Below are 15,298 nucleotides of genomic sequence, written 5' to 3' on the forward strand. Positions count from 1 at the left end.
TTCACCATGTTGACCAGGATGGTCTGGATCTCTTGACCTCGTGATCTACCCGCCTCGGCCTCCCAAAGTGCTGGGATTACAGGCTTGAGCCACCGCGCCTGGCCTATATATATATATATTTTAGTAGAGACAAGGTTTTGCCATGTTGGCCATGCTGGTCTCGAACTACTGACCTCAAGTGATCAACCTTTCTCGGCCTCCCAAAGTACTAGGATTACAGGCGTGAGCCACCATGCCTCGCCCTTTCCCCATTCTTCATTTTCCTGAAACTATTCTGTGAAATACAGCGATCTTGAGCCCCTTTCCTCCCTTCTCTATTCCACTTCCCAAGCCCCCCATTAGCTTTGTAGGCCTGTACATCACGCAGGGATCAGTTGGCTCTGAAAGCTATGGCAATGTGACTACAGGAAGAGTTCTTTTCTACATATGTGTGCACACATGCTTTTGTGTGCACACAGACATAATGGATACAGGGATTCATCCCCACAGATACATAGTGACACACAAGAAGGCACACATAGCTAGCAGAGTTGTGTGTTGATTCTCTGAGGCACACATACTAACACACCCACCCATGAGTGCACCCCCTCCCAGAGAAGACACACCACAGAAATACGAGCTCACATTCAGCTCACTCCCTGCCTGCAGATCCACAACTGCACACATGTCCACAGGCACCTGCTCACAGACACATAGCTCACATTCAGCTCACTCCCTGCCTGCAGATCCACAACTGCACACATGTCCACAGGCACCTGCTCACAGACACATGCAGACACATATGGGGATGCCATGCACAGGGGAGCTGATGGGGCAACAAGTTGGTGCTGGAGAGGCAGCTGGCAGAAAAGATGCAGACAGAGAGTAGAGAGGGAGTAAAAGGCAACCTACAGGCCCAGCCAAGGCTATCTGTTCCAGATTTCTCCCTTCAAAGTGGGGAGGGGTGCGGGTGTATGTGCGGGTGCGGGTGGGGAGGGGAGGGCCGGAGAAGCTGGCCAGCTGGGGGCGGGGCTGAGGGCGGGGCCAGGAGCCCGGGCTCACCCAGATGTTAGTCACTAACGTCCTTTCGTTCTCTCCTCTCTCTTCCCCCACCCTTACCTTCCCTTATCCCCTCTCCCAGTGTTCCCACTCCCAGCTCCCCGCCTCAAGCCGCCCACCATCCCCCTCCCCGGCCAGAGCCTGAACCGAGCCCGGCTGGCTGTGCTGCGCGGTGCCTCTGGGAAGATGGTCGTGGCGCTGCAGTACGTGTGGCCTCTCCTCCTCTGCAGCCCCTGCCTGCTTATCCAGATCCCCGAGGAATGTGAGTAGCTGAAGGAAGCCTGGGCGCCTCCCATCGCCGTTGTGTTGGGCCCCTCTTTATCTTCTGCCTCCTCACCTTCTCCCTGTTCCGGACCCTGGCTCCTCTCCCTTGCCTTTTCTGGGCACGGGGTGGGCAGGAGGTAGCCAGGACGTTGGGTACCCCGGAGAGAAGGGCAGGGTAGAAGATGCCAGGCGTGTCAGCACCACGGACAGGGACAGGCGCGGCCGGCCGGGGCGATTTCAGCACTAGGGACAGCAAACCCGGCGTAGGGCCCGAGATCTTGGGCCTCCTCCATGCTCTCTTTAGCCCGCCCTATCCCTGCTCACCCCACTCCGACTTCTCCGATTCCACTCCCCATCACAGGGGTGTGGCAGCAGGAGAACAGGGCCATCCCCAGCTTTCAGCTGGCTTGTGCAAAGGCCTGTGTTCAAGTCTTGTCCCCGTTTCTATTTCTCCTTCTGGGCCCTTGGTCACCCTGTCTCTGTACTGAGACAGGAAAAGATGCCTTGAAAAACCCCAGTCCCAGCCCAGCAGCCTTCTGGACCCTTTTTCGTGTGTAGTTATTTGGTGGGGATGGGCGCAGGGCTGCTGGAGCATGTGTCTATGGTTATAACATTTGTGCCGGACACAAGCAGATGAGTGGACCATGGGGAGTGTGGCCATAGGGTTGTGACTAAGCATGAGCATTCTGTGTATGCTTGTGAGATGGATAGACTGTGTATTTGTGTGTGTGACTGTGTGTTCTTGTAATTGACTGGGAATAGATATTCATGAATGAGATTTTGACTTCCTTACATGGGTAAGTGTGTGGGTCACTCTGTTATTTACCGGCCAGATTTGTGGAGGTCGGGAGGCATTTGACCATGATGTTTGATTGCAGTGGGTCGTGTGTATGTGTGAGTGGGGCTGAATGTGAGTACACACTTGCATGTGGGGCGGTGTTACTGTGATGGGATTTTCTCCTGAATTTGAGCAAGAATTGTAAGCATACTGTTGTAAATGACTGTCAGGCTGTGTGAGGGGCATGGCACAGGTTATCATGTGTGAGGGAATTTGTGGCTCCAGTCCCTTCCCAGCCTCACCTTAACACCTTTGTCTCTGGGCCTGGACAGGGAGGAAACCAGTGTCATTGAGAGATTACCTGGCAGATAGGGTTGGGGAAGACTGTGCTAGCAGTAGGACAGGGGCTGGGGAGGCACCTGGCATTGGGAGGCAGTGAGGGCTTGGGGGAGGTAAAGGAGCTGCCCCCTTAGACAAATACATGGAGGGCCATGCACACTCCCCTGGCACAGATGCACATGGACACATGCACACAGGTGCATGAAGACAACCCAGGTGCAGGGATGAAGGAGCAGAGCCACTGAGAGGCCTCACGAGGGGAAATACACAGCAGTGAGGCTTTTAGATACAGAGGACACAGAGGTGGTAGATACACAATATAACACTGTACATAGGAATGCAAGCTGTGCGTTCTCTACAGAAAGATGGGAGTGGGGAGAGAGAACTAGGTCAAAGGCCACAGCAGCTCCAAGGCTGCCCTGGGCACTGACCAGCACTTGTTCTTGACCCTGATATGACACAGCGGATGGTGGCAAGCAGCCAGCCCTCCCTGTTGGAACCTGCCTTCCATCTCTCCCTCTGCAGCCACTCCAGCCCCCTTTGTCTCTTTTCCTGCTTCCTCCACCTCGTTGACTTTCCCCATCCTGTCATCCCTGTCACCGCCTCCCTCCTCAGCCCAGGGCCCACTGCAGCTTCCCCAGGATGTCCCTTCCTCCCTCTCTGGAATTTCACACTGAGGCCTTCTACAGAGACAAAGCTCTCAGAGGCAGGCTGCTGCTCCCTCCCTCCATCTCTCTTCTCCCTTCCTCGAGGCTGCCCTGGCCAGTGCTCTGCAGAGTCCTGGGACTGGGGGAACAGCTCTGGCCTCTGCCCCAGAGAGCTTGGTGGCTGGCTGGGAGGAAGGAGGGAGAAGAGGAGGGCTGGTGCCAACCCTGCAAGCTACGGAAACTCAGATGCAGCAGGGCCTTTGGGATAGTTTTCAGGGGGAGGGGGCAGCAGAGCTCTGAAGGCTGGGCCCTGGTAATTGAAAACACTCAGCTGTGCTAATTGGATTAGGAGGGAAGCGGGCTACAGCAGGGGAGGGTGCCTTCCAAGGCATCCTGAATGGGTGAGGTCAGTTCTGCAGGCCCTGCCGTGGGGCTGCAAGGACACTCCTTGTTAAAAGCAAGCATTCTCTCTCCCTGTCTGCTAGAGCTGGAGGCACGGCCTGGCTGCCCCTGGGCTACATACCCCGTGTGCCGGTCCAGTGGAGCCCCTCTTCCTGGGCATCGCCCTGCCCTGGGAAGAGTTCCCCAGGCTCTGTCCCATCTCCCTGGGCTTGACCTGCCACTGCTCCAGCCCAGCACATGTCCCCTTGTTGCCACTGCCAGGGCCTCCTCTCCTGCCTTTTCCTCTCCATGGTGGGGGGGAGGTGCAAGAGCTTACTGTGTCCCCTGCCATCTACTCCCCTTTGGGGCTGCCTGTCAGTATTTCTCTCCATTCCCTCCCTTGCTGCCTACCTGGATTTCTCAGATGAAGGACACCATGGTAAGTTGGGGAGGGGTGAGAGTGTTTCCCAGAAGGCCAAGGAGAGGAGTAAGGGGCCCTTGGCTGAGCCTGCAACCCTGCCCCCAAGTGCCAGGGCCCTGCTCGGCTCTCCCTGAGCGCCATGAACTTCTCTCACCTGTGCCGGGCTGGCCTTGCTCTGTCTCTGCCCCAGCCTGGGCCCTCTGTCACCCTCACTGTCCCTCTGTGCCATTCTTTCTGGTCCCTTCTCCCCTGTCAGGGGTTTGTCCTTCTTGGTTTCTGTGTCTTGGCTTTTGTTGCCCCTGCTTCTTTCTGTCATATCTTTTTTGTCTGTCTTTGGCATCTCTTTGTAACTTCCGTTGCTGTCTCCTCTGTCCCTGCCTCTCTCTACATTTTTGCATGTGTCCCTTTTTCTCTCTCTCCTTCCTTTCACGTCCCACAAGCCTCTTTTGTTCTTCTCCTCCATTCTGCCCCGATGGCCGTAGGGCCTCCAGGGGCTCTGGACCCTGCTTCCCTCATGGTGGGACAGGGGCTGAGGCCATGACGCCAGCCAAGCAGCACCCTCACCACCGCTCTCTCCACCCTGTCTCCAGTGATGGAGCCACCTGTCATCACAGAACAGTCTCCACGGCGCCTGGTTGTCTTCCCCACAGATGACATCAGCCTCAAGTGTGAGGCCAGTGGCAAGCCTGAAGTGCAGTGAGTGATCTCTGCCCTCTCAGCCCCTGTTACCCACCACTTACCCTAGCCTTGTGCCTCCCCGAACCACCTAACTTCTAAGCCCAGAAGCCCCAGATCTTCACAATCACCCCAAGTCCTCACCATCTCCCAGCCCATCCCCTGGGGGCTCTGGCTGATGCCCTCATCCCTCCAGCCTGTTCCAGCCCCCATTGGGTTCCAGGGCTTCAGTCCTCTGGGCCTTTTTCTGCCCACAGGTTCCGCTGGACGAGGGATGGTGTCCACTTCAAACCCAAGGATGAACTGGGTGTGACTGTTTACCAGTCGCCCCACTCTGGCTCCTTCACAATCACGGGCAACAACAGCAACTTTGCCCAGAGGTTCCAGGGCATCTACCGCTGCTTTGCCAGCAATAAGCTGGGCACCGCCATGTCCCATGAGATCCGGCTCATGGCCGAGGGTGCGAGGCGCTGCAGGGACCAGGGAGGGCAGTTCCCGGCAGCTTGTGTGGGAATGTGGGCTGGAAGCTGCCAGCCCTCCGCCCCGCCCCATCTTCTCCCCGGCCCATGTTTTTCTTGTGCAGCGTCCTCCTTGTTTGCTCTGTCTCTGTCTCTATTGTGCTTCCGGTCAGCTCATGCCCCTACACTCCCTCAGGCTTTCCGGGTGCCTGCGGGGAAGGGGGTAGGGGGAGCGGGGTGGTGGGGTCAGCGACTGTTTCTGGGCGGACCCGCCTGAGTCACTGCAGTCATCTCTGTCCGCACGCGCACTCCTTAGCGGGCCCCTCTTCCCTGGCTTTTCCACTTGGCTCTCCATCTGTCCCTCTCCCCAACTTGGTCTCTCTTGCTCCAGGGCTCTGTCTTTATCTGTGCCGCCCTTTCCCTGGGGTTTTCCCTTCACATTCTATCTTCCCTGAGCTTTCTGCCTCCTGAGCACTCGCCCCTCTCCTCCCCACCCCTCCGGTTACCTTGGGAACCGTTGCCATGGTTTCCGTGTCAGGATGATGGAAGGGTCTGTGACTCCCGCATCCCTCCACAGCTCCCCTCCCCCATCACTGCACCTCAGCCTCAGCTTCCCCCCACCCGTCCTTTCCTGGGGTGGGCAGGGAGAGCTGAGCACTGTGGAGGCTGAGCCCTTCCTGGCCGCCTGGCCTCCTGGTCACCCTGGCCTCTTTAGGTGCCGGTCTCCGCCGTGAGCCCAGAAGGTGCCAAGAGTGTCTGCCTCCCTTTCTGTGAACTTTCTCCTGGCCTGATCCTCTTGCCCCCTCATCCATCCCCGGGGTAGCCCACTCCCATTTCCCTTCTGCCCAGCACCATCTGGACCAGGAGGAGAGTGTTAGCTCCTCTGTCCCTTCTAGGTGCCCCCAAGTGGCCAAAGGAGACAGTGAAGCCTGTGGAGGTAGAGGAAGGGGAGTCGGTGGTTCTGCCTTGCCACCCTCCCCCCAGTGCAGAGCCTCTCCGGATCTACTGGATGAACAGCAGTGGGTGCCGGCAGGGGGCTGCCTCGTGGGGCCGGGGTGTCAGTGAGAGTGTCTTCCCGGACGGGGTCATGACCTCGGCGTCCTTGCCCCCTGCAGAGATCCTGCACATCAAGCAGGACGAGCGGGTGACGATGGGCCAGAACGGCAACCTCTACTTTGCCAACGTGCTCACCTCCGACAACCACTCAGACTACATCTGCCACGCCCACTTCCCAGGCACCCGGACCATCATTCAGAAGGAACCCATTGACCTCCGGGTGAAGGCCAGTGAGTCTCAGTGGCTGTGCACCATCTCCCTAACTTCTCTCACCCTCAGGCACGGCCCTTCCCATCATAGGTCCATCAGACAACAGGCTTCCTCAAGAACAGCTTGGCTCCCACCTCTACCCTGCCCAGACACCTTCCCAGGCATCGAGAGCAGAGACAGGACACTCTCCTTAATAGAGGAAGAAGCAGAGACCCCAGGGGCTGGCTGGAGTGTCGAGTCCCTCAGCCTTGCGATTCTGGGGTGGAGGGAAGAGTGGGCAGCCCACCGACTCCCTTTCTCCTGGCAGCCAACAGCATGATTGACAGGAAGCCCCGCCTGCTCTTCCCCACCAACTCCAGCAGCCACCTGGTGGCCTTGCAGGGGCAGCCATTGGTCCTGGAGTGCATTGCCGAGGGCTTGTGAGTCTGGGCACCCAGGGCAGGGTGGGGCAGCCCTGGCGGGGAGTGCAGACCTCCACAGGGCATAGGGGCTGGGGTGAGCGGCCTTGCCTTCTCTCCCTTCTGCTCTCTTCCCTTGGCCTCCTGGGCAGTCCCACGCCGACCATCAAATGGCTGCGCCCCAGTGGCCCCATGCCAGCTGACCGTGTCACCTACCAGAACCACAACAAGACCCTGCAGCTGCTGAACGTGGGCGAGGAGGACGATGGCGAGTACCGCTGCCTGGCTGAGAACTCACTGGGCAGTGCACAGCATGACTACTATGTCACTGTGGAGGGTACGGACCTCCTGGGACAGTGGCCCACGATGCCCACCGTCATGGGGGAGGGGAGGGTCTGCTCGGGGAACAAGAGCCGGCTGCAGGCTTCGGGCTCAGGGCGGCTCTCTCCTTCTTCCCAGCTGCCCCGTACTGGCTGCACAAGCCCCAGAGCCATCTGTATGGGCCAGGAGAGACTGCCCGCCTGGACTGCCAAGTCCAAGGCAGGCCCCAACCAGAGGTCACCTGGAGAATCAACGGGATCCCCGTGGAGGGTGAGCAGGGCCTCAGGCAGGAGTGGGGAATGCTGTGAGCCCTAAGCACTGTGGGGCAGAGGAAGAGGAGGGTGAGGAACAGCCTCAATGCAGCTCAATGCCCTGCCGGGGCCCATGGGCCCACCTGCTGCATGCACAGAGCTGGCCAAGGACCAGAAGTACCGGATCCAGCGTGGCGCCCTGATCCTGAGCAACGTGCAGCCCAGTGATACGATGGTGACCCAGTGTGAGGCCGGCAACCGGCATGGGCTCCTGCTGGCCAATGCCTACATCTACGTCGTCCGTGAGTGCCCTCCCTTCCTTACTTCCTCACTCCCAGTCTGTCCCTGCAGCCCACTGGGCCAGGCCACCGGAGTGGCTCAGCTGCCAGCTGATGTGTCCCTGGCCTACCAGGCTGGGACCAGCCTTTCTCCTTGCTGAGACCTTTCGTCCCATCTCACTCAGCCTCATGACAGCAGGGGGAGATGTAAGAGGGGAAAGGTCTTGTCACCGTGACTAAGCGGATGCTCACCCCAGACAGGATGTCACTCAGGCCAGCCCGGGTGGCTCCTCTCCTGGAGCCTCAGGGAAGACTGGGGACCAGGCCAGGAAGACTTCTGGGGAGCGGGGACTGTCAGTTGGGCCTGGAATAACTGGTAAAAGCTGGGTGGCTGCAACCTGAGGCGCATCTGAGACAGAGGGCAGTGTCTGAAGACAGAGAGACCCAGCCTGTTGGAGGCCTCAGCTGGGAGCAGGGAAGCGAGACTTGCAGGGCTCTTGGGGGCCCAAGGAAGCCATGCAAAGGGTTCCTGGCTCCTGGCACAGCTGTGGCCCCAAGTCCTGCTCTGTCTCCCAAGACTGTTCCTCCCCCAGAGCTGCCGGCCAAGATCCTGACTGCAGACAATCAGACATACATGGCTGTCCGGGGCAGCACCGCCTACCTTCTATGCAAGGCCTTTGGAGCGCCTGTGCCCAGTGTTCAGTGGTGAGTGTCTTGTCCTGGTGGTGGTGAGTGTCCTGTCCCAGTAGCCAGGGAGCCAGGGAGGGCAGGGAGCCCAGGCCAGCTGGTCAGAGCCAGGTCCGCCCTGCTTACTGTAGGCTGGATGAGGATGGGACAACCGTGCTTCAGGACGAACGCTTCTTCCCCTATGCCAACGGGACCCTGGGCATTCGAGACCTCCAGGCCAATGACACTGGACGCTACTTCTGCCAGGCTGCCAATGACCAAAATAATGTGACTATTGTGGCTAACCTGCAGATTAAAGGTCAGGCGACCCTTGCCACGTGGTTGGCAGTGCCTCTGGGAGGGAGGGTCCAGGTCTCTGGAGGACATCACACTGACTTCCCCATGTACCCATTACCCTCAGATGCAACGCAGATCACCCAGGGTCCCCGAAGCACGATTGAGAAGAAAGGTTCGAGGGTGACCTTCACATGCCAGGCCTCCTTTGACCCCTCCTTGCAGCCCAGCATCACCTGGCGTGGGGACGGCCGAGACCTCCAGGAGCTTGGGGACAGTGACAAGTGAGGACAGTGATGGTGAAAGGGGGCAGAGTAGGAAAAGCTGGAAGTCCAGACCTCTTGGCCTCATCCCTGCTTTGAGGGGGAAGGCTCTGGCAGGAGCAGGGAAAGAAGGCAGGAGGGAGGGATGGGAAGAGGAGAAGAGCCCAGGCAGCAGGAAGGACAGACACGGGTCCTCCACAGGTACTTCATAGAGGACGGGCGCCTGGTCATCCACAGTCTGGACTACAGTGACCAGGGCAACTACAGCTGCGTGGCCAGCACTGAGCTGGATGTGGTGGAGAGCAGGGCACAGCTCTTGGTGGTGGGTAAGTTGCAGGGTGGCAGCCTCCACTCCAGAAGGCCAGGCTCACATTGCTGGGCCCTTTAAGCAGCCACCCTCCCTGCCCTCAGGGAGCCCCGGGTTGGTGCCTCGGCTGTCAGTGTCTGATCTGCACCTGCTGAAGCAGAGCCAGGTGCGCCTGTCCTGGAGTCCTGCGGAAGACCACAACGCCCCCATTGAGAGTAAGAGGCCTGAACTCGGTGCCACCCCCACCATCACCTCTGCCAGCCCTGTTCTGTCCTGGGGTCTTCCCTTCTCCTGGGGCCTTACTGGGGAGACATGGTTTGGGGGGACTCACGGTTCCTCATGGGAATCTGGAGATGCCAGTTGACCTGGGTACTCAGGGGTCCAGACTATACCCAACCCCTCCACAGCCCTTCCCCCCAAGCCATATGCTTATTACTCCATTGCTTTACTTCTTGGCAGAGTATGACATTGAATTTGAGGACAAGGAAATGGCGCCTGAGAAATGGTACAGTCTGGGCAAGGTGCCAGGGAACCAGACCTCTACCACCCTGAAGCTGTCGCCCTATGTCCACTACACCTTTAGGGTTACTGCCATCAACAAATACGGCCCTGGGGAGCCCAGCCCGGTCTCTGAGACTGTGGTCACACCTGAGGCAGGTGAGTCAGGGTGGCACCCACTCTCATGCCAACTGGAAGGGTCTCTGGGCTGTTAAGGGAGGGCTTAGAGAGGCGCCATGCCCAAGCTCCTCTGCTTCCAAATTTCCAGGGGAAGTGAGAGGGGGCTGGACTCCCTTGGTTCCAGAATGAGCCATTTGTTCCTTGGTCTTCAGCCCTTGTGGCCCTCCACAAGAGGCTGCAGCATTAATGTGTTCACATTCCTTTCCAGCCCCGGAGAAGAACCCTGTGAACGTGAAGGGGGAAGGCAATGAGACCACCAATATGGTGATCACGTGGAAGGTGAGGGTCCTTGGGCTGAGATGCCCATGGGGCATAGGGCCACACCTTTGGCTGTGCTAAGGAAGGGGCTGATGTCTGGGGATGCCCATCTGCTCTGGGGGGCAGGCCGAAGAATGCTGGTGCTCTTGGCCAACCAACTCTTCCTCTGCTGGCCTCCTCCAGCCACTCCGGTGGATGGACTGGAACGCCCCCCAGGTTCAGTACCGCGTGCAGTGGCGCCCTCAGGGGACACGAGGACCCTGGCAAGAGCAGATTGTCAACGACCCCTTCCTGGTGGTGTCAAACACGTCCACCTTCGTGCCCTATGAGATCAAAGTCCAGGCTGTCAACAGACAGGGCAAGGGCCCAGAGCCCCAGGTCACCATTGGCTATTCCGGAGAGGACTGTGAGTATCCAGCGGGGCCCCTTGCCCGGGGTGGAGCTCACCTGCTTCCACACCAGCCCATGTCCACACCTCTCAGTGCTGGGGTGTGCCTTTCCTAAGGATGAGGATATTCTCTTACATAACCAGAGCGACTTTATGAAATTCCCCACACTTCACATTGATACAACACATTTCTATAATTGTCAGTGGTATTCCAGATGGTAACTTGAAGCACCTGGTCAAGGTTTTTTTTCTAGTTTCTCTCTCTCTCTCTTTTTTTTTTTTTTTTTTTGACACGTTGTTTTGCTCTTGTTGCGCAGGCTGGAGTGCAATGGCATGGTCTTGGTCAGCTCACTGCAACCTCTGCCTCCAGGGTTCAAGCAATTGTCCTGCCTCAGCCTTTCTCCTGCCTCAGCCTTCCAAGTAGCTGGGATTACAAGCATGCGCCACCACGCCAGGCTAATTTCGTATTTTTAGTAGAGACTGGGTTTTACCGTGTTGGTCAGGCTGGTCTCAAACTCCTGACCTCAAATGATCTGCCCGAGGCCGGGTGCCAGGGCTCATGCCTGTCATCCCAGCACTTTGGGAGGCCGAGACACCTGAGGTCGGGAGTTCAAGACCATCCTAACCAACATGGAGAAACCCCATCTCTACTAAAAATAAAACATTAGCTGGGCATGGCTGGGGCATATGCCTGTAATCCCAGCTACTCAGGATGCTGAGGCAGGAGAATCCCTTGAGCCTGGGAGGTGGAGGTTGCAGTGAACTGACATCATGTCATTACACTCCAGCCTGGGCAACAAGAGCAAAACTCTTCCTCAAAACAAACAAATGATCTGCCCACCTCGGCCTCCCAAAGTGCTGGAATTACAGATGTGAGCCACCGCGCCGGCCATGGTTTCTCCTTCGTATGTTACTATTTTCACCTTTGCAACTGATAAGCCGCCCAGGGAGCACCCTTGAGACCATGCAGAGGCACTGCTCCTCTTCAGTGTGCCCCCAAAAACATCCGAATCCATCTTCCCTGTGTAGGGGGGCTTGGGGCTGGCCTCAGGGCTGGGATGAGAGCCTGTGGCTCTCTTCAAGTCACTGGCGGTTTCCAGACCCCCAGGCAGTCCCTGAGCTGGAAGGCATTGAGATCCTCAACTCAAGCGCCGTGCTGGTCAAGTGGCGGCCAGTGGACCTAGCCCAGGTCAAGGGCCACCTCCGAGGATACAATGTAAGAGTCCAAGGTGTGGGGGCCAGGAGGGTGGTCACTGAGGTGAAGTGACAAGATGGTGGGGGGGCTTTGCCACCTGCCAGCTGCTGTCCTGGAAGTCTTGGGTTGGTGGTGGGAGTGTGCGCTGGGGGACCTGCTGGGCACCTTCTGCCCTTCGAGGCCTTCTATCCACCTGTGCAGGTAACGTACTGGAGGGAGGGCAGTCAGCGAAAGCACAGCAAGAGGCACACTCACAGAGACCATGTGGTGGTGCCCGCCAACACCACCAGCGTCATCCTCAGTGGCTTGCGACCCTATAGCTCCTACCACCTGGAGGTGCAGGCCTTTAACGGGCGGGGATTGGGGCCCGCCAGCGAGTTCACCTTTAGCACCCCAGAGGGAGGTGAGTTCTGTACCCACGCCTCATCCCTGCCCTCCTCCCCAGACCTGGGCGAGGACCTACCTGCCACTCGGTTCTGTGCCCTGCAGTGCCCGGCCACCCCGAGGCGCTGCACGTGGAGTGCCAGTCGAACACCAGTCTGCGGCTGCACTGGCAGCCCCCGATCAGCCACAACGGCGTGCTCACCGGCTATGTGCTCTCCTACCGCCCCCGTGCGTGCCCGCCCGCCCCACAGGGAAGGGAGGTGGAGGGGCCACGGGGAGGGGGCAGAGCTGCATCCACAGCCAACCCCTGCCTGTCCCCACAGTGGATGAGGGGGGCAAGGGGCAGCTGTCCTTCAACCTTCGGGACCCCGAACTTCGGACACACAACCTCACCGATCTTAGTCCCCACCTGCGGTACCGCTTCCAGCTTCAGGCCACCACCAAAGAGGGCCCTGGTGAAGCCATTGTACGGGAAGGAGGCACTATGGCCTTGTCTGGTAAGCGGGGCGGCCCTGGCCAGCAGGATCCAAGAGGGAGGGCCTTAGACTACCTGGCAGCTGCCACAGTCTCCTTGTGCCGCTGCGTCCCCAGGGATCTCGGATTTTGGCAACATCTCAGCCACAGCGGGTGAAAACTACAGCGTCGTCTCCTGGGTCCCCAGGGAGGGCCAGTGCAACTTCAGGTTCCATATCTTGTTCAAAGCCTTGGGAGGTGAGTGTGAAAGGGGCCCTGGGGAGTGATGGGGAAGGGGGCTCTGGGCCAGAGGGGCTGCCTGGAACTCTGACTCACCCCCACTGCCACCCTCTCACCCTCGCAGAAGAGAAGGGCGGGGCTTACGTCAGCTACAACCAGAGCTCCTACACGCAGGGGGACCTGCAGCCTGACACTGACTATGAGATCCACTTGTTTAAGGAGAGGATGTTCCAGCACAGGATGGCTGTGAAGACCAATGGCACAGGTGAGGCACTGGGGACCTGCCATTGGCTGCCAGGGAGGCATGGGTGCCGCCCAATTCATGTCCCTGTGTCCCCTGAATGTCCACTACTGCCAAGGCCCCCTCCACAGCTCCTGTCTGCTTCTCCTCCCAGAATCTGGGTGTCCCCGAATTAGCCCCCTTTCATACCCTTTCCGCAGATGCCCTCTTCCCTATCTCCCTGACCCTGTCACTCTTCAGCACCCCAGAGGGTCCCGACTTCAGGAGCATACTTCTGGGCCCCTGGTCGGGTTCGGGCTTGGGCGGCAGCGTGGGTGTCTCACCCTCAGGCCGAGTGAGGCTCCCTCCTGCGGGCTTCGCCACTGAGGGCTGGTTCATTGGCTTTGTGAGCGCCATCATCCTCCTGCTCCTTCTCCTGCTCATCCTCTGCTTCATCAAGCGCAGCAAGGGCGGCAAATACTCAGGTAGCCTCTGAGCCCCACATGAGGGGTGGAGCCCCTGACAAGCTCTCGGCAGGACGGCAGAGGCATGGTGGGGTGGGCTGGGGAATCATCCTTCCAGGCCATGCCTGGGGAGACAGGGAAGTGGTGGTGGGCCGCAGAGGACGAGTGGTTTGTATTTCAGAGCCTGTTGTCTCTTGGCGCTGTTGAGGCAGATCGCTGGGGGTGCAGGGCAAAGAGGGGCCTGGAGCCCCGGGTCAGGCTGGGGCAGGAGAGGAAGCTGTTCTTCTCTGTGTCTCCAGTGAAGGATAAAGAGGACACCCAGGTGGACTCTGAGGCCCGACCGATGAAAGATGAGACTTTCGGCGAGTACAGGTGAGCCTGAGGCCGGGGCTGGGGCTGGGGCTGGGCTCCACCCTGGTCTTCACCTCTCACCCCCCTCTCTCTCTCTGTGCTGCCGGATGACTTCAGGTCCCTGGAGAGGTAAGGCAGGGACGGTGGGGAGGGCCCGATAGCAGGGACCCCCTGTAGACAGTGCATCCCTGGCATGCCATTGTCCCCTGGCTGCAGGGGCTCTGACAGGACTCTCACTTCCAAGCCCCCAGGCCTCGCAGCTCCTCATTCCTCTCCACACTGTTACCTTCACTGCTCCCCTCCTCCCCAGGGAGGCCCCAGACAGGCTCCCATACAGGAAGCAGGCCTCACAACCCTCCGGCTGAGTGCGCACTTGCTCCCTCAGTCCCCAGGATCTGGGGACTGCCCAAACATGAGCGCATTCTAAGCAACTGGAAGTCAGGCGGACATCTGCCTTACCCCCAGCCAGGCTCCTACCAGGCTGCCAGGGCTGCTGCAGGGGCTCGGCAGCAGTGTCACTCACACTTGACCTGTGCCTCCGCAGTGACAATGAAGAGAAGGCCTTCGGCAGCAGCCAGCCCTCGCTCAACGGAGACATCAAGCCCCTGGGCAGTGACGACAGCCTGGCCGATTATGGGGGCAGTGTGGATGTTCAGTTCAATGAAGACGGCTCCTTCATTGGCCAGTACAGTGGCAAGAAGGAGAAGGAGGTGGCGGGGGGCAACGACAGCTCAGGGGCTACCTCCCCCATCAACCCTGCCGTGGCCCTAGAATAGTGGAGTCCAGGACAGGAGAAGCTGTGCCCCTGGCCTTGGGATCAAGGCCCCTCTCTCTCCAGCAGGCCCATGGGAGGCTGGAGTTGGGGCAGAGGACAACTTGGTCCCCACTTTATTGCCAAAACCCAGCTGCACCTCTTCCTGGGCACCCACTGCTTTGCCTCAGCTTGGGGGCAGATCTCCCACATGTCAGGAGCCTTTGGGTGCTGCCTCGCCAGCTCATTTGGACAGAGAGGCTGTGGTTGGGGAGAGAAGTAGGGGTGGCCCGGAAGGGTCTCCAAGATGCTGCCTTTCTTGCACTCTGACTGGGGTCAGACATGGTGGGGTATCCTCAGGACCAGGCTTGGCACATTCCCCTCCCCCAGCCACTCCCTGGCCAGCCTGGCTGGGACTGGGGACAACAGAACTTGGTGTCCCCACCATCTGCTCTTTTCTTTGCCATCTCTGCTCCAACCGGAATGGGAGCCGGGCAAGCTGGCCACAGGGGCAGGGGAGGCCATCTGGACGGCCCAGAGAGTCCCCCCCAGCATCACAGTCTGGCAGCACCGCCTCTTCCCACCACCCAGCCCGCCCCATGGCCAGCTTTCAGGAGCTCCATACACACGCTGCCTTCGGTACCCACCAGACAACATCCAAGTGGCCTCCTCCACTACCTGGCTGTGGGGCGGGCACACCTCCCACTGCCCACCGGCAGGCCTCTTCCAGCCGCTCCCACCCCCCAGGACCCCTTAGTAACCCCGCCCCCATCGTCTGAACAGTTCTCTTCCTCAGCCTCCTCCTGCCCCTACCTTGGGAATGTAAATACACCGTGACTTTGAAAGTTTGTACCCTGTCCTTCCCTTTATG

The 15,298-nt window shown here is 59.1% G+C and overlaps 1 protein-coding gene across 4 annotated transcripts in view; it reads left to right on the forward strand.

Annotated features, from left to right (window-relative positions):
• The window catches only part of L1CAM (L1 cell adhesion molecule), a 24,752-nt gene extending 9,685 nt beyond the window's left edge, over positions 1-15,067 (forward strand). The window contains exons 2-30 of one of the 4 annotated variants that reach the window (XM_037734288.1): positions 1,121-1,300; positions 3,872-3,886; positions 4,459-4,564; positions 4,801-5,003; positions 5,898-6,020; positions 6,117-6,287; positions 6,575-6,686; positions 6,818-7,002; positions 7,125-7,256; positions 7,396-7,539; positions 8,109-8,220; positions 8,334-8,500; positions 8,603-8,759; positions 8,940-9,064; positions 9,150-9,260; positions 9,505-9,702; positions 9,932-10,002; positions 10,165-10,387; positions 11,470-11,585; positions 11,766-11,967; positions 12,054-12,176; positions 12,272-12,445; positions 12,540-12,659; positions 12,766-12,906; positions 13,212-13,346; positions 13,625-13,697; positions 13,794-13,805; positions 14,221-14,762; positions 14,794-15,067. In XM_037734288.1, the coding sequence (XP_037590216.1) occupies positions 1,225-1,300; positions 3,872-3,886; positions 4,459-4,564; positions 4,801-5,003; positions 5,898-6,020; positions 6,117-6,287; positions 6,575-6,686; positions 6,818-7,002; positions 7,125-7,256; positions 7,396-7,539; positions 8,109-8,220; positions 8,334-8,500; positions 8,603-8,759; positions 8,940-9,064; positions 9,150-9,260; positions 9,505-9,702; positions 9,932-10,002; positions 10,165-10,387; positions 11,470-11,585; positions 11,766-11,967; positions 12,054-12,176; positions 12,272-12,445; positions 12,540-12,659; positions 12,766-12,906; positions 13,212-13,346; positions 13,625-13,697; positions 13,794-13,805; positions 14,221-14,452 (3,759 nt within the window). In that variant the 5' untranslated portion in view covers positions 1,121-1,224 and the 3' untranslated portion in view covers positions 14,453-14,762; positions 14,794-15,067. The remainder of the gene's footprint in view (positions 1-1,120; positions 1,301-3,871; positions 3,887-4,458; positions 4,565-4,800; positions 5,004-5,897; positions 6,021-6,116; positions 6,288-6,574; positions 6,687-6,817; positions 7,003-7,124; positions 7,257-7,395; positions 7,540-8,108; positions 8,221-8,333; positions 8,501-8,602; positions 8,760-8,939; positions 9,065-9,149; positions 9,261-9,504; positions 9,703-9,931; positions 10,003-10,164; positions 10,388-11,469; positions 11,586-11,765; positions 11,968-12,053; positions 12,177-12,271; positions 12,446-12,539; positions 12,660-12,765; positions 12,907-13,211; positions 13,347-13,624; positions 13,698-13,793; positions 13,806-14,220; positions 14,763-14,793) is intronic. The other 3 variants (XM_037734289.1, XM_037734290.1, XM_037734291.1) reach the window with 3 other exon arrangements.
• The last annotated feature ends 231 nt before the right edge of the window (positions 15,068-15,298 follow it).

The sequence above is a fragment of the Cebus imitator genome, unplaced genomic scaffold (genome assembly GCF_001604975.1).
Source record: "Cebus imitator isolate Cc_AM_T3 unplaced genomic scaffold, Cebus_imitator-1.0 Scaffold599, whole genome shotgun sequence".
NCBI lineage: Eukaryota > Metazoa > Chordata > Mammalia > Primates > Cebidae > Cebus > Cebus imitator.